The sequence below is a fragment of the Felis catus genome, chromosome D4 (genome assembly GCF_018350175.1).
Source record: "Felis catus isolate Fca126 chromosome D4, F.catus_Fca126_mat1.0, whole genome shotgun sequence".
Taxonomy (NCBI): domain Eukaryota; kingdom Metazoa; phylum Chordata; class Mammalia; order Carnivora; family Felidae; genus Felis; species Felis catus.
In genome coordinates, this window is record NC_058380.1 from 41847729 (window position 1) to 41875240 (window position 27512).

Genomic DNA, 27512 nt, shown 5'->3' on the forward strand with positions numbered 1-27512 from the left:
TTTTAATGTTTATTTGAGAGAGAAAGCCCACACATGCGCACATGCAAGCAAGGGAGGGACAGACACACAGAGAGAAAATCCCAAGTAGGCTCTGTGCTGTCAGTGCAGAGCCTGACATGGATCTCGAATTCATGAACCATGAGATCACGACCTGAGCTGAAATCAAGAGTTGGTCACTTAACCTACTGAAGCCACCCAGGCAATGCTTTTATTATTTTTAATAACAAAATTATGTCAAGATCTAGATTCCAGGGGCGCCTGGGTGGCACAGTCGGTTAAGCGTCTGACTTCAGCCAGGTCACGATCTCGCGGTCCGTGAGTTCGAGCCCCGCGTCAGGCTCTGGGCTGATGGCTCGGAGCCTGGAGCCTGTTTCCGATTCTGTGTCTCCCTCTCTCTCTGCCCCTCCCCCGTTCATGCTCTGTCTCTCTCTCTGTCCCAAAAATAAAATAAAACGTTGAAAAAAAAATTAAAAAAAAAAAAAAGATCTAGATTCCATGCAAAATTAGCATTCTATGATGAGGAAAAAGAGATGGAAGAGGAACGGAAAGGACATTCAATGACACAGATTTTTCCAAGGTGGCAACTAACTATTGCTTTTCTTAATTGCTAACCAGGAAGTCATCATAAAGATACTGGTAAGTGTTATCTTGAACCACAACTTCTAGGAATTCAAAACCAAATCTGAAAGAACAAAAAATGAAAGAAAATCATATTCCCGTTGAGCAGCTACTTTTCCCTTTCACTTCTGTTTTACAGGTATGGATAAGACTGCCTTAAAAACAGTTTATGTGCACAAATGTGTACTTCATTAGCTTTCTTTATAACGTCCCTAGTATATATTTATGCCTGACACAGATTTGCTGCACTAAGTACACAAGCTATGCAACAATCACTGTAATTTCTAGCCAAAGAATTCTATATAAATCTGTTTAATGTTATGGAATATTCATGTAGTCTCATATCTGGTTTAAAATTTTTCTTGGTATCCCTTGCCTTCAGGGGCCTTCTCAGGCCATAACCTAGAATAATTTTACTCCAACTCCACAAAATTGACCCTGAAGTGGAATTTATTAGGCACTTGCCATATAAAGCAAAATTACATAAATGTACAAAATATTGACATAACTTGGTAAGTGGAAATTTATAAGCATGCACATATGTATGCATGAACCTATATATGCATAAAATCTCACACCAATTCTTTTTTTTTTTTTTTAATTTTTAATGTTTATTTATTTTTGAGACAGAGAGAGGCAGAGCATGAATGGGGGAGGGTCAGAGAGAGAGGGAGATACAGAATCTGAAGCAGGCTCGAGGCTCTGAGCTGTCAGCACAGAGCCCGACGCGGGGCTCGAACTCATGGACCATGAGATCATGACCTGAGCCGAAGTCGGACGCTTAACCGACTGAGCCACCCAGGCGCCCCAAAATCTCACACCAATTCTTATACAGCCAAATGAGGTTCCATGGATTTAAAGAAGTCCATTACAAGGGGCACCTGGGTGGCTCAATCAGTTAAGCGTCCAACTTCAGCTCAGGTCATGATCTTTGGGTTCATGGGTTCGAGCCCCACATCAGGTTCTGTGCTAACAGCTCAGAGCCTGAGCCTGCTTCAGATTCTGAGTCTCTATCTCTCTGTTCCTCCTCTGCTTGCACTCTGTCTCTCTCTTGCTCTCAAAAACAAATAAACATTAAAAAAACAATTTTTTTAAAGAAGGTCCATTACTTACAGGGGAAAAAATCAGTATGTTTCTATTGTCACCTCAGGACACTGCACTTTTCCAATAACATTACCACTGTTTAAAAGCATTTCTGGAATTCTTCATTTATAACTACTTCCAGAGCCAATTTTTAAGCTATGTGAGAAAAAACAATTGTGCTAATTATGATTATTTTTTTTTTACTAAAAAGGGAATCATATGAATTTATCTACCTACCATGTTCATCAGGGTTAACTTTTAGAGGATTCAGAAAATCAAACCTTATGCCACAAAAAATTTGCTAGCACTAAAGATATTTTTATTAAGCTTATTTCTTTATTTTGAGAGAGACAGAGCATGTGAGCAAGGCAGGGGCAGAAAGAGAGGGAGAGACAGAGAATCCCACGCAGGCTCCACACTGTCAGTGCAGAGCCTGATGTGGGGTTTGAACCCATGAACCATGAGATCATGACCTGAGCTGAAACCAAGAGTCAAATGCTTAACTGACTGAGCCACTCATGGGCCCCTAGCACTAAAGATGTTTGGAAGAATTAAGACATAGGCTGTCAGAAACCAATGTCAAATGGAGAGCTCTAAACACATTTTAAGCTATAGCACCATCAAAGTATGATCTACAGTGACTATTTCATAAAGAATAATACTGGTATCTGTTTATGGTTTTTAAGCTTCCTTAGTTTATTAGTATCTTAATTACTTCAATGCTTCACTCAAGTTTATGAATCTTTTTAAATATTTTATTGACAAATTCTTCAGATGTTAGAAAACTTCTTCAACTTATATTAAAATGACTACCTAACTACACTTCCTTCAAATTTCTAACTATATAATTTATATCCCTGTGTCTTCAAAATTGCATTTATTGTAATTACAAAACATAACTGTAAAACTTAGTCACAGTGGTGAATTGTATGGTGTATGAATTATATCTCAATAAAATTGTTTAAAAAAAACTGAAGTCACAGAAAACCAAAATATCCAGTTCAGCTTCATTAAAAAGCCTAAATTTGGGGCACCTGGGTAGCTCAGTTGGTTAAGCATCCAGCTCTTGATTTTGGCTCAGGTCATGATCTCATAGTACATGAGTTTGAGCCCCACAACAATCCCTCCCTGGTTGCTCTCTCTCGCTCACTCTCTCTCTCTCTCTCTCGCTCACTCTCTCTCTCTCTCTCAAAAATAAATTTAAAAGAAAATTTTTAAGCCTAAAGTATTCAAGACAAGGAAAAAAATATCTCACATACCTCCACATATAGGTTAGTACAGATAAAAAGGGCCCTATCACAAGCACACTTTAACTCAAGAGAGTTAAACACTCCATCAGAGGTTGGAATATTAGGAAACACATATTCACACACGCATGATGCTAAATTTGATATATGTCTCACTCTCACCCCAGCATTAGACCTGCATGATTTTCTGAATAATGGGAAAGATTTTACTCTCACCAGTGGCATCACCACCTATGGAGTTTTTACATTTTTCTTTAAACAAAGTTACATTTTGCTTGTCCATATCAGGTTCAATGCACAGTCTCTATTTTTTTGATTGCACAATATATCCCTTCCATATCTACTATAATAAGATAACATGCACACTGTAAAACACAAAAAACAGAAGAATGAGATAAATCAAATGTCTAATATATTTTCCCATATCTTATAGGATGATTTTTGCAAAACTGTTGGGAATGGTTACATCTACCATGGAAACTACCATTCCAATAAGCAGTTCAGAAAATGGCAACAGCAGATGCCACAAATAACCCTCCAGAGAATAACTAAGACCTGATAAAAATTGATAAAGAATGTGTTTATGAGTGAATGAATGTATAATAAATATATGAGTATGTCCTGTACCAGGCACTGCTACAAGTAGGGGAAATTCAGAAATTAGTAAGACAACCAAACGTCTCCATTCTTATGCAGCTTGGTATCCTCAATAGTAAGAGAGGGCTAATAATAAACTACATGTAAACAAATACATATTTTCAAGTAGTGATAGATGCTATGAACAAACAAAGCAGGGTAAAAGGTCAGAGAAACATACAGTTTGGAGACACAGCAGGGGGGAAGAAAATTATCAGGCAGTTTTCTCTGAAGGAGTGACATTTGAGAGACCTGAATGAAATGAGGAAGGAAGCCACGCAAAAATGTGGGAGAAGAGCATTCCAGGCAGATGAAAAACACGTGCAAAGCCTGAGGTAGGTACAAACTTGGCATGTTCAGTAAAAAGCTAGGTTAGCATAATGGGAGCAGAGTGAGCAGTGGTAGGAAATGATGTTGGAGCCTTAGGTAGGGATCTCATCTTACATATCCATTTCAATCACAATAAAGAGTTTGGATTGCACTGCAGGTGTGATAAAAAGTCACTAGAAGGCTTTGAAACAGAAGTGATTTCTCTGTGAAGGGTGGTCTCAGTGTAGTGAGCAGGAGAGAGGCTAGAGTGGAAGCACTAGGCCAGTTAGAAGATATGGCAGTATTCCAGGTCAAGGATGTTGGTGCTATGGACCCTGGTAATGGCAGTGGGAGTAGTAAATGAGTGATAATTGGGAGGCAGACATAACAGGCCTTGCCCAGTACATGAGGAGCACAAGAGGCAGAAACACTAAAACACCCTGAAAAAAAAAATGTGGTGAGCATGCATGTTGGGCAAGTACATGAAAACAAGTACAAGAAAAACAAGGAGGCATATGGGTGGCTCAGTCAGTTAAGCAGCCTACTCTTGATTTCAGCTCAGGTCATGATCTCAAGGTTTGTGAGTTTGAGCCCTGCTGTCACCACAGAGCCTGCTTGGGACTCATTCATTCATTCATTCATTCATTCTCTCTTTCCATTCTCCCTCCCCCTCCCCCCACTTGCGTTCTCACCCTCACAAAATAAATAAAACAAACAAACAAAAAAAGTCTCATGCCACTCAATTTAACTGGCCCTTTGTTTTTTGATGTATTTTTCATCAACGTTCAACATTGTTGATTTTTATCAACGTTCAACATTCCCTGTGTAATTTCTCCATTCTCTCCATAATTGCCTCTATTTAATTTTTACCTCTGACACCTTTTCAAATTTAAAATTTGTCATGGATTAAGTCCTGTGGTTTTAAATAATAAAATGTTATACATTTAAATAATATTTAAATGTTATACATTTAAATAATAAAATGTTATACGTGTTATACAATTCTACCATGACTGCTGGGAAACACACAGACTGTAGACTGAAAATATAGATGTAAGGACAAAAGTCAGACCAGGTCTACGGAAGTCAAAACAGGTGGTTCCCTAGTCCACCAACATCTATCATTCTGGTGTCTAGTGGATGTTCTGTGCTTCATCCTTCTACCTTCTCTTCCCTTAACCAATTTTTCTCTTTACTTAGAATCTAACTGATATTGAAGTATTTTAAAAGGAACAAAAGACTAAAGTAAAAAACAAAAAAGGGGGGCATTACAAACTAGGAAGTTGCTGGAATCAGCTAACACAGAGTTAAAGATACAGCATTAGCTTTTTAGTCCTTTTGGCGTCCATAAAATAATACAATATAAAGAAATGTTGAGCATCCACACAGTATGAAACATTAAGGATCTTTAAAATCTAATCTTGACCCTAATTGTATAACGGAAAAAAGAAGCCCAAAGCAACTGAAAAACTCTTCTATCACATAGAGAATAATAGATGCAGAGATTAAAAACACATATACACACCCTTATTGCAGTTTATTACACACACATATATATATATGGCCAATCTCATATCTAGATATCTCTCTACAAGGTATCTGATAACAGAAACTTTCTCTACCACAAAATCAACTGGCCTCAAAGCTTTTTTATTATTCTTTAAAAACAACATACATCTCTTTTCCCCCAGAAAACTGCTGTCTTATCCGATGGCCTCCCACCATTCTCATACACAAAACACATTATATGTAAGGTAGTAGCGTAGCATGTGATATCTCCCAAGAAATTTAAAATGAATGAAATGAGATTGCCATCTGCATTAGATCCATAAAAACCAAGCAGATGCAAAGTCACCTTAACAAGTAGCTCCCAAGATAGTTAACTAATATCTGCTTGAGAATATTAACATATCTAGAGAAAAAAGAATTTGTCAACCAGAAGGAGAATAGGAAGAAGAAAAAAAGCAAAAGGAGTAAATTTTGTCAAACCTCTCCCAAACACAGTCCAGGAGATGGGAGTCCAAAGTGTGTACTCTAACAATACAGGCCACTGGAAGGGCTTTCCCCACAGTGAAAAGAGGACCTTATGCCCTCCACCTGCAACCCTAATATTCTCTGCTCAAATCCCAAACTCATAAAGAAGCAATGAGCAACATTTGGATTATAATTTCACTCCCCACTTAAATTTGCCTGCAAAGGAAAGAATGTGCTAAGCATGCCAATATGAGTATTCCATACGTATCCATGAGTATCTATTACAATATGCAGATATATATGTGTTCACATAGCACATGTGCATGCATTTGTGTGCCTATTCTCCAGCCTTCTGTCAGTAAACACACTGAAGGAGCCCATGAAGGACGGATCTCTTGCAAAGACATACTGATTAAAAATTAGATTTCTAAGCATACTAAGACCAGAGGCAGAACCTGAACTATGGTTACATTAAGATAATAAACATCCTTCTGCACATGAACTTTGTGCTCCTTAATGTTAGGGTTATAGCTTCTACTTCATCTGTAATACCTACAGTACCTAACAGAATGTCACGTATATCAAAGAAACTCAATTGCCTGTTAAGTTGCTAGATTCTAAGATAATTAAAAGTTGCATCGAACTTGGAAAATGAAAATAACCAGAACTCCAATGCCTATGCCAAATGCACAGCTTGAATGTAAGAACCTAAAAATTTTTAAAACATCTTTTTTTTAATCAAATCAGTACACTATTGTATAATGTTTCATGAACATCTACAAGTTACTCTATATATAATAAGCAAATATTTACTTGTTGGGTATCAACAGATTACTCTGACATATATGTACTTTAGAAATACAATTTGACATTAGTAAAACATTCATCAAGGGGCGCCTGGGTGGCGCAGTCGGTTAAGCGTCCGACTTCAGCCAGGTCACGATCTCGCGGTCCTTGAGTTCGAGCCCCGCGTCAGGCTCTGGGCTGACGGCTCGGAGCCTGGAGCCTGTTTCCGATTCTGTGTCTCCCTCTCTCTCTGCCCCTCCCCCATTCATGCTCTGTCTCTCTCTGTCCCAAAAATAAATAAACGTTGAAAAAAAAAATTAAAAAAAAAAACATTCATCAATACACTCAATATACATCTATGCCATCCATACAAATACCTGAAATTACAAAAAACAATATAACAGGTATTACTATACCATTAAAATATAACAGTAAACCAATCCCTACTGCCCCCCCCACAAATTTCAATAAACCATACTATTTTGTATTCTTCCTCCCCCACAAGGAAGTTGCAAATTGTCAGTTTCTCATGGATGCTCCCCGCCCCCCCCCTCTCTCTCTCTCACACACACACACACACACACACACTCCATTAGATCTAATGATCACTGTCCTACACAAAAATGTCTTGTGACTGGTTTCTGTTCATAGACGTGGTAAAGCTGCAAAGACCAATGAACAGACATAAGTCTTTTATGTGAAAATATTTCTTACAAGGGATACTCATACGGTGAAAAATATAGCTCAACATCTGGCAGAATTTCTGGGTTTATAAAATGTTTACTTGTTAACATCACTTAGAGTTAATGTACTTTGAAGTTAAATCAATGTTCTAATCTATCAAAAACCAATTCAAACACATATAATGTTGTGCTTCCAATCACCACTCTGAATGAGAGGAAAATCTGAACTATCCCATTGTACTTCCAGAAGCATACCTATTAGCGTACGTACATGTTGACAGAATAAACTTTCCTAATCCACTAAAGAGTGAAATATGTATTACAGGGAGATTAGATACCACAGCACAGAAAACTGAGTGGACTTTCTTTGTACGGCTGTATTGTTCTAGTTAATTGCCTTCTCTATGTCGCCAAACCATGAAAGACAGCAAGAACACGATTTTGTCATTCCATATGTATAAACATACCTATGAGTACATGTCAAAACATGTTTGAAGAGAACAGAAAAGTCGCATTAACTGTTTTGTTCAACATTAACAAAATGTGTCATTAGTAAAATGAAATTCATATATAACTAAAAATCAAGTGTAAATATAAAATATTCTACCATACCAGTCTCTATATTTTATTTTAATTTTTTTTTAAGTTTATCTACTTATTTTGAGAGATGGGGCACACAAGTGTGAGCATCAGCAGGGGAGGAGCAGAGATAAAGAGGGAGAGACAGAACACCAAGCAGGCTCCATGCTGTCAGCATAGAGCCCAACACAGGTCTTGTTGCAGGGCTGGATCCCACAAACCATAGGACAGTGAGCCGAGCTGAAACCAAGAGGCTGGACACCCAACCAACTAAGCCACCCAGGCGCCCCTTTGTAAGTTATTTTAAATCCTCTACAGAATTTAAATCTGTAAATCCTCAAAATATGTCATGAGATACAATTTAAAATTGGCTAATTACTATTTATATATGTAAACAGTGATGAAGGGAAAAAATAAATACTCTCCACATATATATTTGATTAGTTAACCATCTAAGTTGATACTGAATAATGAAACTTTTATCCAAAATAACACAAAACGCCAAAAACAGACAATGCAGTTAAGCAAGAGTGGCCCATTAGAATACCAGAAAAGCAATTACATGGAAATAAATATAGGTCTTTAAGAGCATGAATAAAGAGGGGCACTTGGGTGGCTCAGTCAGTTAAGCAACCGACTTCAGCACAGATCATGACCTCTCAGTTCGTGGGTTTGAGCCCGGCGTCAAGCTCTGCGCTGACAGCTCAGAGCCTGGAGCCTGCTTTGGATTCTGTGCATCCCTCCCTCTCTCTGCCCCTCCCCCACTCACACTCCATCTCTCTTCTCTCTCTGAAAAAAATGTTTAAAAAAAATTTTTAAGTGCATGAATAAAGAGCAAATTATAACTTTAAGGGAAGAATTTTTTTAATTCAACAATGATACAACATAGTTGTCTCCAAATTAGTTTACCTTTCATTGTTTTCAAGTTTCTCTAATTCAACTGCAAGGTATTTTAATTACAATATTTTCCAGGTAAGCTTTTTTTGTTTTTTAATGTTTATAGTTGAGAGAGAGAGAGAGAGAGAGAGACAGTGCATGGTGGCGGGGGGGGGGGGGGGGGGGGGGGGAGCGAATGACAAAGAGAGAGAGACAAGACAGAATCAGAAGGAAGCTCCAGGCTCTGAACGCTCAGCACAGAATCCGATGCAGGGCTCAAACTCATGAACCATGAGATCAAGACCTGGGCCGAACTTGGATGCCTAACCAACTGCCACCCAGGCGCCCCTGCCAGGTAAACTTTAAAACAAGCTCATGTTTCCAAATGTGCCATGCCAGATTTGAACATGGTATTTATTTAAAACTTAACTGGACCAGTTAGTTTGGATTTGAAATCATACAATAATTTTTAATTTTAAGCACTGTTGGCTGTTTCTCTAGTTACAACAGAATGTCTAGGAAGACAAATTTTCTCAGTAATGTTTTTTTTCCCTTTCCTTTTGAGGTATTTATAAAACCCAAAACAATTATTTCTATATACCTAATTCCACCCTCCAGGGCATGAAGTGTCTCTCTTATCATACAGAACACCTAGAATACTTTTAAACTCAATGATAATTAAGAAACATCAAAGTCAAACCAGTGTATCTCAAAGGTAACTAAGACTCATCTTTTGGCTATCAAATGACATATTTCTTATTCCCTGAAGTACCGCCAAGAGTTCTTTACCCATACAACAAATGCACTTTCTTAATGTAGCCTTTACTCTTCTGCAAATCAAATAAATCTGAGTTTCATAAGTAGACTGCGGGTGCCTGGGTGGCTCAGCTGGTTAAGCATCCAACTTTGACTCAGGTCATGATCTCACAGGTGGGTGAGTTGGAGCCCCGCATCAGTCTTGCTGCTGTCAGCATGGAGCCTGCTTTGGATCCTCTGTCCCTCCCTCTCTGCCCCTCCCCTGCTCATGCTCTCTCTCTCTCAAAAATAAACACTATGAAAAAAAATACAAATAAATAAAAGTAAACTGTTAAGGGCAACAAAAGAAAGAACAGACAAATGGGAATACATTAAACTTAAAAACTTCTGTAAAGGGGTGCCTGGGTGGCTCAGTCGGTTAAGCGTCCGACTTCAGCTCAGGTCACGATCTCACAGTCCATGAGCTCGAGCCCCGCGTCAGGCTCTGGGCTGATGGCTCAGAGCCTGGAGCCTGCTTCCAATTCTGTGTCTCCCTCTTTCTCTGCCCCTCCCCTGTTCACGCTCTGTCTCTCTCTGTCTCAAAAATAAACGTTAAAAAAAATTTTTTTTTTAAAAACTTCTGTGAAGGAAGTAATCAACAGAGTGAAAAAACAACATACTGAATGGATGAAAATATGTGCAAACCTTATTTCTGACAAGGGATTAATATCCAGAATATATAAAGAACTCCTAAAATTCAACAAAAATAATCCAATAAAAATGGGCAAAGGACTTGAATAGACATTTCTCCAAAAAATATATACAAATGGCCAAGAAGCCTATGAAATGATGCTCAACAACACCAATGGCCAGGGAAATACAAATCAAAACCACTAAGAGATATCACCTCATACTTTTAAAAAGGCCCCTGTTAGGGGCACCTGCCTGGGTGGCTTAGTCAGTTAAGTGTCCGACTCATGGTTTCAGTTCAGGTCATGATCTCACAGTTCATGGGTTTGAGCCCCACACTGGGCTCCACACTAACAGTGCAGAGCCTGCTTGGGATTCTCTCTCTCTCTCTCTCTCTCTCTCTCTCTCTCTCTCTGCCCCTCCCCCATCCTTTCTCTCAAAATAAGTAAGCTTAAAAAACTTTTTTAAGTGGTAAACATGTTTTTTAAAAAAGTCCCTATTAAGGGGCACCTGGGTGGCTCAATCAGTTAAGTGTCAGACTTCAGCTCAGGTCATGATCTCAAAGTTCATGAGTTCAAGCCCCACGTTGGGCTCTGTGCTGACCACTCAGAGCCTGGAGCCTGCTTCAGATTCTGTGTCTCCTTCTCTCTCTGCCGCTCCCCTACTTGTGCTCTCTCTCTCACTCAAAAATAAATGTAAAAAAAAATTTTTTTAAGGCCCTATTAAAAAAAATAACAAGTGTTGGCAAAAATGTGGAAAAATTGGACCTTTTGTATACTGTTGGTGAGAAGATAAAATGGGGCAGAAGCTATGGGAAATAGTATGGAGGTTCTTCAAAAAATTAAAAACAATTACTATATGATCCAGCAACTCCATTTCTAGATATATACCCAAAAGAACTGAAAGCACTGTTCACTGCACATTCCTCACATCAGCCAAGAGGTGGACTCAACCTAAATGTCCACCTACAGGTGAACAAGTAAAGAAAATGTGGTAAATAGACACGATGAAATACTATCAAATCTTAAAAAAGAAAATCCTGTCATGTGCTGTAACATTGGATGAACCTCGAGGACATTATGATAAATAAGACAGTTACAGAAAGACAAATACTCCATTATTCTACTTATATGAAGTATTTAAAGTAGCGAAACTCTTAGAGAATAAAATGGTGGTTGCCAGGGGTTGTGAAGAGGGGAAAAAGGGAGTTGTTCTTCAATAGATATAGTTTCAGTTTCACAAGACAACCAAGTTCTAAAAATCTACTGAACAACACGGTACAGTTAACAATACTGTCTGTACCATACACTTAACAATGTTTAAGTTGTTCAATTTTATATTGTGTTCACCACAATAGAAAAATTTTAATGAACTGCTAAAGACCTGAGAATAGTGAAACAATCTTGAAAAGGGACAAAATCGGAAGACACATTTCTCAGTGGCAAACTTAGTGCAAAGCTACAGTTAATTTTGACAGTGTGGTACTTGCAAAGATAGACCTACTAATCAATGGAGACTCTAGACATAAACCCTTACATATATAGTCAAATAATTTTCCACAAATGCACCATGTTAATTCAATGGGTTAAGAATCTCTTTTCAACAAATGGTGCTGGGAACAACTGGCTATCGATATTCAACTGGATCTCTACTTCGCATAATACACAAAAGTTAACTCAAATCAAAGACCTAAATGTAAGAGCTCAAACTAGAAGATTCTTAGAAGAAAATAGGGGTAAATCTTCATGAGCCTGGGTTAGACAGTGGTTCCTTAGCACATTAAAAACACAAATGACAAAATAAAAAATAAGTTGGACTTCATCAAAATTTAAAGTACTTTAAAGTACAGTGCTTTCTGGACTTCAGGTGCCTGGGTGGCCCAGATGGATAGGCACCCGACTCTTGATCTTGGTTCAGGTCATGATCTCCCCCAGTTTGTGGGTTTGAGCCCCATGTCAAGCTGTGTGCTGATGGTGCCCAGCCCGCTTGGGATTCTGTCTCCCCTTCTCTCTGCCCTTCCTTTGCTTACATGAGCACATTCTCTCTCTCTCTCTCTCTCTCTCTCTCTCTCTCTCTCTCAAAATAACTAAAAAACAAATTTTAAGCTTCTGTGCTTCAAAGGACACCCTCAAAAAAGAAAGACAACCCACAGAAAGACAAAATACTTGCAAATTCTACATCTCCTAAAGGACTTGTGTCCACAATATATAAACAGCTCTTACAACTCAACAATGAAAAGACAACCTAAATGAAAAATAGGTAAAGGATATAACAGACATTTCTTGTTACGCAGAACTCTACAAATGGCCAATAAGCACATGAAAAGACACCCAACATCATTAGCCATCAGGAAAATGCAAATCAAAACCATTTCACACCCACCAGGATGGTTAAAATTAAAAGACAATAGTAAGTTTGGAAAGATGTGAAGAGATTAAAAAACTCATACAGTGTTGGTAGAAATGTAGAAAGGTGCAGCTTCCTTGGAAACTTTGAGGAACTTTTGCAGTTCCTCAAAAGTTAAAGATAGAGTTGCCATATGACTTAGCAATTCCACTCCTAGGTACATATCCAACAGAAATGAAAACATTTGTACACAAATGTTTACAGCAGCAGTATTCATAATAACTAAAAGGTGCAAACAACCCGAATGTCCATCACTGGATGAATGGATAAATAAAAGATGCTATATCCATAAAATATTAATTGTATGTTTTTAACAAGTGAATTTAGTATATTACATGCCAACAGAGCTATTAAAAACAGTATACTGCTATGATTATACAGTCCTACCACATAAAATATTAAATATTCCAATTAAAAAATAACTTAGAAATTATCAAACTCGCTTGTTTTACAAATGATGAAATAGAGGCTCTCAAACCTGGGTGGGAAAGAATGGGGCCTGTTCTCAGTCTGGAGTAGATAATGATGCACTGCTTCTTGCACTAAGATACTGACTGGATGAATACTAGATGGAGGGTTCCTATAGATAGTAGCTACTGCCGTGTATTCTTTTTCCCTTTAATTATCATATAACCCTGGCCTACTTCTAGGGGTGTATTTTTGTTGTACCCTTACAAGTCCCTCTTTCCTCTTCTACTTCACCCAACACAAACTATAATAAATGGAAATAGGATAGTTAGAAGGGGAAAGTTAACATACCCTTGCCTTGTCTGTGGGAAGGCCACCAGTTCACCTCAGAGAATCAAGACAGATTCATCTCAGTATCACGTATACAGAATTTCCACCCAATGGCCAAGAGACTGGAACATGCCCTGGCTGGGCACACGGCTGTCAATTATTGAATATATTTTTTCCTGGAAGAAAGCATCTCATCTAAGGGAAGGAGTGTGAAAAATGGCTCATCTCTCTTCCCTGAAACAAGGACAACTAAGCCAATTATACATTCACAAGACACCATGAAAAACTTACCAGAGAAAGCTTCAAATACAACTATTAAAAGGTTAACCTTGGCTAAAAAAGGTAGAGTGAAGTAAAAACTATAAATAACTTTACAGAGATTTGCTAATAAATTATTAATATATTTGCAAAGGTATTGCAGGCCCCCAAAGAGTTTGGTAAACTGACAAAAATCATTGAAATGAGAAAAACAAAATTGTTTTATTCATCTCTGGTAACACAGGTTTTCCCTGTTCAAAAAAAAATGAACTTGTAAAGAGAGATGAGGTGTGACAATTATTTTCTATTTAAATGTTTTGAAAATTCTTAAAAATAATTCTATGAATCTTCTAAAATGTTAAAGTAGTATTTTCCCAATGCAAAATCTGCAAATATTTGTCTTATGACCTGAAAATGATCTGATACTCATGCTGGTTTTCCTTTACGTTGAGGCAACAAAGTAAATACATTTTTTAAAAAATCACGTGATAACACCAGGCTATGCCAGAGGGAAATCAAAGGGGGGAAATAGCAGCATAGGAAAATTAGTGGACTATATTACTTTTATACAAATTTTAAAACATATATATCCATTAATTATCAATTTTTTCTAGATACATAAGAAATAAGATAAATTGCTAATAGACCCATTCGTATACACAATTCAGTCAGTATAAAAAACGTTTAATTACAATATACTAAATAGTCACCAGAAATACCACTTTTGTCCTCTGAAAGATTAAAAAATGAAAATAACACTTTTCATTGCTGTCAAACGTATTCAATTTTCCCCTCAAATGAAGTTTAGATGAAAACAATGTGAGTGACAAGCTCCAGCACAGGCAAATCTTGGCAGCCCTCAACTCTGTCTATCTCCTTGGCCTGTTAAGCAAAATTCCTTCACAAACTGTTGGTCTTTGCAATAACTCCTACAAAGCTCATTACTGCCAGCATCAGCCTATCCCCCATGTTGTGCATTTATCCCTGGGATGCATATCAACATGTGGCACATGTCCTTGACATGCACAGAAGAGCTGCACCCCAGGACAGCAGCACGCACGACAATAGTGTCGACTCTTACTTCTTTATGGTTGCTGGGATGTAACCGAGAAATCTAATAACTGTGACAGTGGGGCCTTTCGGTTTTTCCTTGCATTTCTAGACAGTGAAGCTGCACAGACACTAATGAAAGGTTAAATGAATAGGAATAGTTGACAAGAGGTACAATAAAGAAGGAGCTTGGTAATCCACAGACACTGAGCAGAGATCCTTGGTTCAAGCAGAGAAAGGACAGCACATCGTCGAGTCACAATATTTAAAACAGCTTGCTATACACAGAGGCTTTTGTGTCTGGGTACACGTCTGGCTTTGGACTAAAAAAAAAAAAAAAAAGGGATACTGAAAAGGAATTTCAGCATGGGGCACTTTGGCAAATGTAAGGTCATAATAAGAGAAAAATGTTTTGTGTGGGTTGTTACATCTTTGTACTGAACACAAAAAAGCTGGGACTATGAACTCATGAACCACAAGTTCCAAGACAATACTGTACATTTTGACAACTATTAAATACTGTATCTAAAGGGCTGGTTTGATGTGATTCCCACTGGTAAGATATACATGCAATGACTCATATAGCTGTTCCACATTCGGCCTTCCTTGTGGAAGAATTCCTGATACTCATCTTAGAGTTTTGCAGTCAATTTCTAGTTTTCAGTGAACATGATTTGTTACAAATATCACTAGAACTCTCAAGCCATCTTCCACTCATTGCAAAACTTCCCAGCAGCCTACTGTAAGGAAACTGAATTTATCATGCTAGCAAAGTTGAAGTACAAGGCAAAGTTTTTGTAATTTCAAGTGACTACAATAGTGAAATGCCCTCAACTAACATTCTTAATTATTAAATTTATTTATTTTAGTTTAGTGCTCTTCTCACTACACCTTAAGGGAAGGTTATATACCTTAGGGAACTGATTTTAAATTATAATAGCAAAACTATGTCTAAATTACTAAGAAAAAAAATGTTCCAGAATGTCAAGGGAAACATACAGTAAAACACAAAAAAATATTTTGACGTTGTTAGGTACTGATTTTTTTTTTCAAAGAAAAAACTTACGACTCTGCTATGGCATGAACCTTAAAAAATGATTAGCTGTAAAATCATCCTATGCATATGCATGAGTTGAATATAGGTTCACAATAAACGGTAAAAGCGTACTGAGAACATGTTTTAAAACAAGGCAGCCTCTTTGAACAGCCAAATTAAATTACAGCTGAACTCTTGAGTGTACTGAGGGATCTAATAAGCAACAAATAAAGACTTTTATTGGCTAGCAACATAATGAGAGTTACTGTGTGAAAGATGAAAAAAAGACAAATCTGGGTAGTTTATCTCATTGGATTATACTATTTACTTAAATGGTAAATAAGTTTGTCCAAAGTCATGCTACTAAAAACTAGTATGTAAATATTAAAGAGCAATTATGATCAATGACTCTTTAATGTAAACATATTGCAAATTCCAGTGGAAAGACTGATAAACAAATGTGAAATTAAACAACAAATATTGAATTTAATACCACTTAAGTTCTATTTCTTTAAATTTAACTTACTTACTGATTCGTAATATATCAACGTTATAAATGGTTTACTATTTTATGCTTATAAACGAAGCATTTATTGTAAAGGAATTTTCTGTCTGGAGTACGGCAGTTGTATGTAGAACTCCTTCAAAACCATTATTTACAGAGAGGAGGTTGTCCTTAATGAACTGAAAGAAGGTATTCCCCTCCTCAGTGATTTGGTAGGAAGTTACTTTTAATAGAACTTTGAAGAGTGGCCTCCTTACAGAACTCCCTCAGTTGGCGAAATAGACAGTATTTAGCAAACCAAATCCTATTTAAAGCGTATTTGGTCGCATTTTGCTTGATCTTCAAATCACTTCAAATCACATAAAAGGTAGAGAACCCTAGAATCCTTAGCTGACTACTTAACTATTCTTGTAGAAAGTTCTGGTGCTTTTGTCACAGCTTAAAAAAAAGAAAACAAAAAACAAACAAAAAACCAATAGCACCTCCAAGCCTAAACATTAAGCCAGTATTTATTATCTACTCTTTTTCTACAACATTCTGACTGCCAGAGTGATTTCTGTTAACCTTAAGTATATCTAATAAAATCATAAGGCTCCCTCTAGCTCTTCAGAGAGGAGTTTACTAACCAATGATCCTATGTAATTCCCATCCAACAGAAAAGATTTTAGGAGGCTCCCTCCTCTTCCACAAGAAATGTTTTCAACTGTTTCTTGCAAGGGTGTAGATGGTGTATGAGACCATCTGCAGGGGAATTCACAAAGCACTGCTCCTTATAGCCACATTAATTTAATCTATTAATTGCTTCCAACCTAAGCTTTGTATAGAAAATTCTAGAGTAAAACTTTAACCTGTTTAAACTACATATACATTCCCAACTTAGATTTACCAAGCTAGTTAAAATTAATTTTCATCTCAAAAAACAAATAACAACATATATGAATATCTACAGAAATCCAAACTTGTGATCTGGTCTCAGTTCTAAAAACCTACATTTAAATGCAGAATCTTGACTTTAAAAAAAAAAAATGTACTGACATCGTGTCTCTGGAGTTTACGTAAAAGATGCTGATGGTAACTGCAGAAAACATTTCTACGTACCAAAGTATTTACACACAACACTGGTAATGACTTTCTTAATTGTTTAATCTTTTCTGCGTTTCAGTATTGGATATTTTAGGGTGGCAGTTATTTAGAAGACTATAAGTAATACAAACGAAGTACACCATTGATATTTAGCCTGTCTTACGATAGTCCTAAAAGCCACAGTCAACAGGCAAATCATTTCAAACAAGTGAATATGAAAAGTGCTAAATTGGAAAAAAAAAAAAAAACGCTAAAACGAACTCCACACACTCACAAAGGTCATCTTTCACATACTTCAGGAATATTTAAAATGGTGCTGAACCTTAACTATAAAATGAAAGATAAAGGGAACCACGAACTTCAAGTCATCACCTATTCTGGTCTCCCTTAATATAAGAAATATTCCCAGGAACAACAAAAAGAATAGCTCCTTCCACCCCCAACCCCCGCCCCTTTTTGAGCCAGTGTCCAATTTCTTCTTTTCTGAACAGCTGTATTATCCAACTTAAGTTGCTCTGCTAATTTCAGTCCCACAAGGACTAACTTGGAAGGCAAAAAAATACAAGAAAAGATCAATTTGCTGGGAAAGATCAAATGAGAAAACTGTGGGGACAGCACCAGGTCAGCGTGTGGAGAACTAAGCAGACCTGTTCTTCATTAACTGTGGCTCTCTGGGGATGTCACACACTACCTGTCCGTGGGCTTTATTGAACCGCCTAACCCGCCTCTCTGTTCCATTCTTCTGGGCCCAAGTGAATCATATCCTGCTGCTGACAAGTTAGCAGGGGACTGCGGCTGCAACATGAAAGTACTTTTCTTTCTTGTCTAAATCAGGCAGATTTTTGAAAAGACGACACAGCATTGACTCGTGACATGGCAAGATGAAACGAGAGGTCTGGGCCGGTCTTGGAGCTGTGCAGATAAAAGTAATCAAATGACACTCCTGGAATGCAAATTGGCATTCTTGACTGCAGCAATTGCACAACCATGAAACATCCCTGACAGCAAGCAAGATTAGGACAAAATGTTATGTAAAGCACTGAACTCAAAAACTCTCACTTAAAAATTCAAACTGTAACACTTACATTTTAATATAGCAATAGTCAGCTCTGCTTTTGTCTGCTTCTTTTTGTAATCACATATCCCTGCCTGACGGATCTCTCACATTTCAGGTAGAAGAAAAAAGAAAATGGGTATTGGGAATGTATAACTGCTATGAATGTTTCCTCTATATTTATTTTTAAAAATCACAGGAGGGTGGTTGGTGCTTGTTCAAAGTTCTGCATGCAAACAACGCTGAACTTAATATTCTCCAGAGGGAAGGAAAGACAGTTTCAGACTTTTCTCACAAGATACTCAAAGAGAGTTCACATCCAGGTTCAATATTATTTCCCTCAGGTGAAGATACTCTTGTACTTTGGTAGAGTGATTAGCAATCTGGATTTCAAATACTCTGCTCTCCGGGAACAGAAAAAGTAGCTGCAACTAAGAACTTCATTAAGGCTGAGCACTTTAAATGAAACAGCTACAAATATAGCATGAAACGCAGACACCCTAGAAAGGTTCGCAAGGGATTCTGCGTGTGTGTGTGCGTGTGCCCAAACGGTAAAAGAGGAAGTTCTATTAACTTGTATAAGGTCTCACTATTCTGGAGTGTGTCTTCAAATCAGACACACTAAGTATTAGTGCCAGGAATAAACTCTTCCAGTTAAAACATGTATGTGTGCGCACAGGGAACATCTGAAAATGCACGATACAAAGCAGTGGATCACAAATGGGTGTAGACACTTTCCAAAATGATGAGTATTTGGGAATAGACGTGTAGACAAACAGCACACAGGCTGGGGTAAAGAAAAATAGCACCCACAACGGGCTTTTACAGTGTTCCCGCGTAAGATGCCACTGGAAGAAAAACTCAAGCACTGAACAGATACATTTAATACTTTGTTTTGACGCCTCCGCTTAAAACACAGGTTCCGACCATTGCAAGTGTCCACGAAGTACATAAAAAATCATAAGGCAGGCCACTTTCTGCCACTTTAATCCTGGGTACACAGGATTATTTTATGGTGTCTTTCGTACATCAGCTTTACAACAGCTTGACTCTAGGGTAAATGGGAACCACTATAAATCGCACGCTGCTTTCAAAACCACTTTAATTTCTGTCAGCGTTACTGTAACCACAGTCTTGGGCGCACGCTACTTTTGTGTGTGTGTGTATGTGTGTGTGTGTGTGTGCGCGCGCGCCTGCATTTGACAGTCGCATCTCCTACACTCCAGTTGTGACTTTGATCACTGAAACAAGAGATGTCACATTAGGGGGAAGGGAAGAGAGGAAAAAAAAAAAAAAAACACGCCAACCCGCTATCTGCCTTTTTTTCTACATATTCCATCTACACGCATCACACAGTATATCGGATCCCCCAGGGGGAGGGGGGCAACAATAGCAGCACTGGGTGGAAGCAAACTAAAGGGAAGGGAGTGGTCCAACCCCATTGCTAACAAATCACTTCCCCGAAAGCGGACAGAGCGCTCATCACCACGCGAACTCACTGCACGCTGCCTCGCTGCAGAGAAGCCGCTTCGAGGAGAGGAGCCGTGCTCGAATCTCGCCTTCCCACCTCGTCCACCACTTGCACTGGGAACTTTTCCTAGCCTCACTACACGGGGGATGTCCTCCAGTTTTATTTCTTCCTTTTTTTTTTTCTTCTTAATTCCGCCCCCCCTCCCCGGGCCCCAAATGCTACCCTGCAGGCAACGTGTAAGTAAAACAATTGGGCGCCTTGAAAACTGCACCTCAAAAATCTGTCTCTTTCGGGCTTATTTTCCTGCCCCACGTTTCGCACATTCTTCAGAAAGTCTCCAGGAGCACCTTCCTCCGTTTTCTTCACGTACAAAGGGAGGGTTCCCGAACGCGAGGGCGAGGGGAGAGGAAACGCCAAGGTGCCGGGACCCGGCGGCCGCGTCCTCGCGGCGCGGCGCACCAGCGCGCCCAGGCGCCCACGCCCAGCCGCCCGGCCCTCACTCGCGGGCAAGTTTTAAAAGTTACCGTTGTCCAAAACGCTTTCCTCTCCGCCCCGAACTCCCTCCGGCGCTCCATTCATCCCCCGCCTCCCTTCCACCCCGTCCGCCCCAGCCCGTCCCAACTCCCTGGAGCCTCTCGCTCGCCGGCCGCTCACCTTGCCTCGCCCGCCGCGAGAGGGGGCGAACTTCCGAGCCCCTCACTCTCTCCTCACACACATACCCCCCCTCCCACCCCGGAGCTCTCCTCGCAAACTTGGGCCAAGTTGAGGGGAAATTTCGGGAGCACGGCGGGGGCCGGGTCGGGCTGGGGTTCTCCCCTCCAGCCCGCCCTCCTCAGCGCCCCCCTCCACCTCACGCCGCCGGACCTGAGGAAAACACGGCCCCCGGGCGGCCCCGGGAGCGCGCGGGCGCGGGGCTCGCGTCTGACGAAGTCTAGAATAAAAAGGAAAGGAGGGTGGAAACTTCTTACCATCTCGGCATGCTGGTTGTCAAGTGCAGCCCCCGCCTCTTGGTCTCCTCTTAGCGGCCGCGCCTGGACCAGCCCCTCGGCCGCCTCTCGCTCCTTCTGTCTCGGCCTTTCTTTCCCTCCCCCTCCCGATTTCCTCCGGGCCGCCGCTCTCGCCGCCTCCGCCTCTCCCCGCCCGCCCGCCCGCGCGCGCCCTCGCCGCGGCCCCTCTGCGCTCAGGTGACTGATTTACACACGCGCCCAGGGTCGCCCTCGCTCTCCAAGTCGGAGCCTGCAGAGTTCCCCGGCTCCGCGGGACAAAAAAAAAAAAAAAAAAAAAAAGGAACGGACTGTCCCAGGAGGGGGCTGCTGTGGGGGGCGGGGGAGAGACCGGCGGGCGAGGTGACCTGGGGCGGATTTGCAAGCCCCACAAGTTTCTCCTCTCTGCAAAATTGTCGTGACTACAATGTTGCTTCCCTTTTGCAAAATAGAAGTGGGTTAGTTTTGTTGTTGTTTGTCCTGAGATTCTAGGGGTTTCGTGAGGGAGGATGTATATTTCGCCTCCCCACCCCACCCCCCCGCCCTGTTACTGTTCGCGCGGCTCCTGGTGGGGATGGAAAAACAACTTTGGCGCCCCCCGGGGGGTGCGGGCGTGGAGGTGGAGGTGGCTGCCAGCGCCCAGCTGTCAAAGGCAGAAACCCCGAGGAAAGGGCGCGAACTTTATCCCGACTGCAGCAAACCGCGGCGTCGCTTTCCTTTTCGGGTGCTCGCCGGTCTGTGTCCCCTTTGACCAGTTCCTCCTCCCGCACCGCCGCCCCCACCTCCTCTCCCCCTTCCCCTTTTTCTCTTCCGCCGCCGCGGCCCCGGCGCCCCCTCGCCCCCGCCAACCCAGGTCCTCCGCGCGCCGCCTGACAGAAGGTGAGGGAAGCGGAGGAAAACCCAGGGGACACAAACTCGGGACAGAACGTGCTGGGCGAACAGGCAAAAAAGTTGCGCGCAGCCACGGGGGGAAAGTTACTGGTGGCAGCGTGTTTTGTGCCGGCCCAGACGTCGGCTTGCGGCGAGGGCTTCCTTCCCCTTCCCCGGGTCTGGGCCGCGGGCCTCGGGCTGGAGACGGCCCGGGGAGAGGAAGGGGACCGCCGTCTCCGCGGGGCAAGACCGAGCACATCTGTGGGTGACACTCAGCCGGCCCGCGTCGTCCTGTCCCCGAGACGCAAAAACGCACACGCCTGCAGCTGAAGGACATTTCTTCAATGCAAGCAAAACACACTCCCCAGCCGGCCGCAAGAAGGGTGGGGGGGTGGGGATGGGGGCGAGTTTAATCACCATCCGCTTTCTAGCGTACGCTTTATGCCAAAAAAACATCTCTGCGTTGTGCAGATTGATCATAGCTGGAGCAAACTTTCTGCTTATCTGACATGGAAGGAGGGCACAGGTTTCGGGCAGATTCTCTGAGCACTCACTAGAAATCGGAATCGTGGAGGACTTTTGGCAGAACAACAGGTTTGAATCATCCCTTCTTCCTTTCTGCCTTCCCCGAAGTAGAGGGGCAGAGAAACTGCTCCATTGCATCCAGAGGTCAGAATTAAATTCCTTTGAAAATATGTAGCCTTGGAAGTACATACTTCTAGGTTCTTTGATGCACAGTCTGGTCTTCAGTTTAATATAAATTTTCACAACAATTAAAAAGAATATTTGGGAGGCATGATGAGAGACCATGGCCCAAGTAGCCACAGCTGTTCTGAAAATGTGATTAGGCTTATTATTCACGTGGATCGCGCTTTTTAACAGTGGGGCCACCGCACCTGCAGTTCTGTGTATTGATTGGGTCCAAATTTCTGACCGTTTTTAGGCCCTTGGAAAGCAGATTTCAACTCATTTCTGTATTTGTGTAATTCTCTGCATCATCTTGTTGTGGAAAGGTCTGTCTGGTAAGGCTTCTACTATATTATTTATAGTAAATACCTTATAGAATTCTAGGCACATGGTTCATCTGGAGGTTTCTAGTGGGAGACAGATTACTTCTCTAGAGCATAAATCAAAGCAAAGACTATCTAATGACTACGCATATATATATATAAATGCTTGTTCTCTAAGAAGGCTCATCTTTAAATGATTTGATTAAGGTGTGGAGCATGTTCCCTTATTCTGTAAACATCACTGTAACATCATCCTATAGTTTGTAGAAACTGATTACACAAGGGATAATGACGACCAAATGTGCATTCTGAGCAACTGAGGATCATCACAAGAATTCTCCAGAAATGAGCCAAGTTCCAATGTGTTTTCCTGTATCATTGAGAGACGAGAAAAGCTAGTTGCTAATTTCAGAGTCATTACCCATACAAATCCATTCACACACTTACCGCTTTGGACAACTGACAGACCAGCAATTGCCAAACAATTGTATTCACACAGTGCATTTTTGGCTGTGCACCTACACTGGCCAACAGCAGAAGTTATTCCACATCAAGTAACCTGTAATTTACATTCCCCTGATTGGTTCCAGATCTGTCTGTTTTTGATGTTAGCATACAAACAATTTATGTGAGGCAAGATGTGTCTATTTGGGATCCAGTGCCTTTCTAGAGAGTCCTCATTATAAAGATGTGTTGGGCCGAAAGAGCAGCCCTTGGAGAAGGTGGAAGAATTTACAGAAGCAAAGATACAGAGAACGCCACAGCATCTCATTTCCTCCAGTGCGTTTGTATGGCAATTGGACTACAACCTAAACTCTTTTGTGACCTGCAAGACTCGAATGATCCATTTCATGCTGGGCTTTTCAACTGTTTTCTTCCGGTTTTTATTCCTCTTGTGACCACACTAAAGTCACACTGGCTTTCTTTCTGTCCACCTTGCCAACTCTTTCCTGCTCTTTGGCCTGCCATTCTCTCCACCTGGAATATTCTCCCATGTTTTCCAATGGTTCCTTCTCATTCATCACATTTCAGCTCTAACTTCACTTCTTTAGAGTCTAATTAAAGTAGCTCTTTACCCACTTCCTGAAACACCCCTCACACTTTCTCCCATTACTTGTTTTCTTTATGTGCCTTAGAAGTATCTGAAATTGTCTTGTTTATGTGCTTACTATTTTTATGCAACTAAAACATGAGCTCTGTGAGTGCAAGAGCTGTATTGACCTTGTTTGCTTACATAGCATTGGTCCATATAACGGTGCCAAGCACAAAATAAGCTCTTAGAAATATTGGCTGAATTAAGGAAGAAATGTCAAAATCATTTCCCTATGTTGACGATGACCTTAGGGCCAGACAAGTTCGCTCTAGGAATATGAGGGGGAGAAAAGCGTGCCATATCTCTTCTTTTGGGGGTGGAGTAAAAACTGTTGACTTCCTGTACCAGGGGTCTTCAAAGTGTGGTCTGGGGCAACCCTGGGGTCTCTGAGACCCTTTTAGGAGGGCCATGGGGTCAAAATTATTTTTATTATATACCGAGCAATTATTTGCCTTTCTCATTCACATTGTCACAAATGTACAGCAGAATTTCCCAAAGGCAGCGTGATGTGTGATACTCAACAAATTGAATGCAGAAGCAGAAACAAAAAGTTACCTATCTGGTTATATCAGACATTAAAGAGATTTGCCAAAAAAAAATGTAGATCAGTGCCACTTTTCTCATTAATTTATTTTTTGTTCTGGAAAACATAGTTGTTTTCATTTTAAAACATGGGTATGTATTCGTTTTCTAGTGCTGCTGTAACAAATTACCACAAATTTAGTGGTCTAAAACAACACAAATTTATAATTCTAGAGGTCAGAAGTCTGAAATGGGTTTCATCAAGCTACAATCAAGGTGTCTCCAGGCCTGTTTTCCTTTCTGGAGACCCAAGGGGAGAATCTTTTCCCTTACCTTGTCCAGCTTCTAGAGGCCACCCATATTCCTTGGTTCTTGATAGCCTTACATCTCTAAAGCCTATGATAGCTAGACATGCCTCCTTCTTTCACTTATACCTAGCCTTGTGATTATATTGGGCCCATTTAGATAATCCAGCATAGCCTGCCCGTCTCAAGATCCATCTCAACATCACCTTAGTCATATCTGAACATATTCACAGGTACCTGGGATTAGGATGTGAACCATTATTAGGAACCTTCATTCCACCTACCACAGTATAGTAATAAATGATTGCCCTATTATTATTTTCATTAAATACATTAATAACCTTTTAAAATTTTTCAGAGTTTAAATTTTTTTTTTCAACGTTTATTTATTTTTGGGACAGAGAGAGACAGAGCATGAACAGGGGAGGGGCAGAGAGAGAGAGGGAGACACAGAATCGGAAACAGGCTCCAGGCTCTGAGCCATCAGCCCAGAGCCCGACGCGGGGCTCGAACCCACGGACCGCGAGATCGTGACCTGGCTGAAGTCGGACGCTCAACCGACTGCGCCACCCAGGCGCCCCAAAATTTTTCAGAGTTTAAATTTGTGATGCAATAAATACTAATAACTACTGCATAAACCAAAGCCCTTTGCAGTCCTCAATAATTTTTAAGAGGTCATGAAACCAGGGGCACCTGGCTGATTCCGTCGGTTAAGCGATTGACTCCATTTCTGCTCAAGTCATGATCTCACGGTTCCTCAGTTTAGGCCCTGCATCAGGCGCTGCGCTGAGAGCACTGGAGCCTGCTTGGGATTCTTTCTCTCCCTCTCTCCCTGCCCATCCCCCACTCTCTCTGTCTCTCCTCATAAATGAAAAACTTTAAAAAAAAAAAAAAAAGGTCATGAGACCAAACAGTTGGAGAATCACTGGCCTGCACAATAGCTATTTTCCCCTTTTTCCATGTCTCAAGTTAAACTAGATGGTACTAAACTGATTATGCTTCCCCTGTTTTTTCTGCTGTGATGGGTTTAAGGATGGGCATGTTACTTAGTTCTGGCTAATGAAGGATGAGGGGAAGTCTTTGAGGGCTTGGAGATAAGATGTTTTATTCACTAAAACAAAAAGACTGGAAAGAAATAAATTGTCCCCATTCTGCTTTGAATGTTAGGATGTGAGACCTTGGCACCTGAAACAGCTGCATCTGTCTTGTGACCAGGAGGGAGTGCACACACCAGGGATGACAAGGTAGGAAGGTGGAAAGCACGTGAGCTCTTGATGTTGTTTTTGATTTGTTAAATTAACCAACGCCAGGTAGTTTAGGACGTCTTGATACATGTTATAATGAATCCTTTCATCATTTAGGCCACTTTAACATTGCTTTTCTATTACTTTCAGCTTAAAGCTTCCGAAATAAAAATACACGTCTGAGTCATATTTTCATGCAGGAATTCCTTGCTGTCATTTTCTATCAAATTTATATATTTTTTCCAAATTCTGAAAAAAATATGTGAAGAAATCAGTAAAATGGGGAAAGTATTATAATTTTCCTGTAAGAATTAAAACTCAACCATCATTACAGAGACATAACTAGTTCAAATGAATGCACAAGCAGGAAATGCTAACATACAAGTTGAAAGTTACTGGTGACCCTTCGAGAAATGGTTACTGTCTAATCAGTAAATTTGTAGTTGTGGCTATGTTAAAAGTACGTGTTCATGGCCCTGTCTGCTGCTAATGACTCATCATTCTTACAAATTAAGTAAATGTAAGTTTATTTGTATAGTATATTCTATACAGATCTTGAGTTTTGTTCCAAGAAATAATCATGTTTTAGAAACCCAATAAGTCCTTAAATTTAAATTTTTCAACATGTGATTTTGTGCAGTGCTGTTAATCTTGATAGGAGATTTGGAATGTTACGTTTTTCAAATACTGCCCTATATATTCACAGTGGACTGCAGCTCTTTGTAAATTTATTAACCCCTAAGAAATGCAAAGAGAATGAAATACAAATATTATTGGAGGTGGGGAATCTGAACTTAAAAAAGAGCAACCCAGTTTCAATGTCAAAACCAAAATTAGGGGGCGCCTGGGTGGCTCAGTTGGTTAAGCGGCTAACTTCGGCTCAGGTCATGATCTCTGGGTCCATGAGTTTGAGCCCCGCATCGGGCTCTGTGCTGACAGCTCAGAGCCTGGAGCCTGTTTCAGATTCTGTGTCTCCCTCTCTCTGACCCTCCCCTGTTCATGCTCTGTCTCTCCCTGTCTCAAAAATAAATAAAACGTTAAACAATTTTAAAAAAAACAAAATTAGGGGAGACAAAATATTTTCACCCTTAAAAAATGAGTTTATGTGGAACTACATATGCTAATGCTCAACTTGAAGATGCTTTCAGACTCACGATTAACAATTTGACCAATGTGAGCACAAAATGAAAGAAATTTTTCTATGATTATAAGCTTAATCGTGAAACACAAGTAAAGACTATCAGGCAAGGCAATTAATATATTCTGAGTTTTAAAATTTCATTTTATCAATGGTAATTGTTGTTCTTGCAATTTTTAATGTCTTTTGCTTGGGATTTATGTTGATGTTTTTGTTTTTTGATTTTTTTTAGTGTTTTCCATTATTAAATGTCCTTATCAGGTAGAACTAATTTTACATGTTATTTAAATAGATAACCTTCTTAGAAATATATTCATAATACTAATAAGCCATGCATTTATTATTATTTTTTACAGAAAAATTATAACCATATAACAGAAAGGATTCACTATTTATGATTATGGTCACAATTATTATTTAATAATATATATAAGTGAAGCGTTACATAAATGCTGAATAACTTATGATTTGGGGAAATCTCAGGAACTTCAGTTGTTATTCCTGAATCCAAAGATTAGTATCTGTCAGGA

The 27512-nt window shown here is 40.2% G+C and overlaps 1 protein-coding gene across 6 annotated transcripts in view; it reads right to left on the reverse strand.

Moving 5' to 3' along the window:
- BNC2 (basonuclin 2) overlaps positions 1-20937 on the reverse strand; it is a 437823-nt gene extending 416886 nt beyond the window's left edge. For 4 of the 6 annotated variants that reach the window (XM_019816007.3, XM_019816005.3, XM_019816000.3 and 1 more), the window contains exon 1: positions 20786-20937. In XM_019816007.3, coding sequence (XP_019671566.1) covers positions 20786-20788 — 3 coding nt within the window. In that variant the 5' untranslated portion in view covers positions 20789-20937. Of the gene's footprint in view, positions 1-17983; positions 18879-20471; positions 20745-20785 lie in introns of those variants that run through there. The other 2 variants (XM_045042551.1, XM_045042552.1) reach the window with 2 other exon arrangements.
- Positions 20938-27512: the final 6575 nt, after the last annotated feature.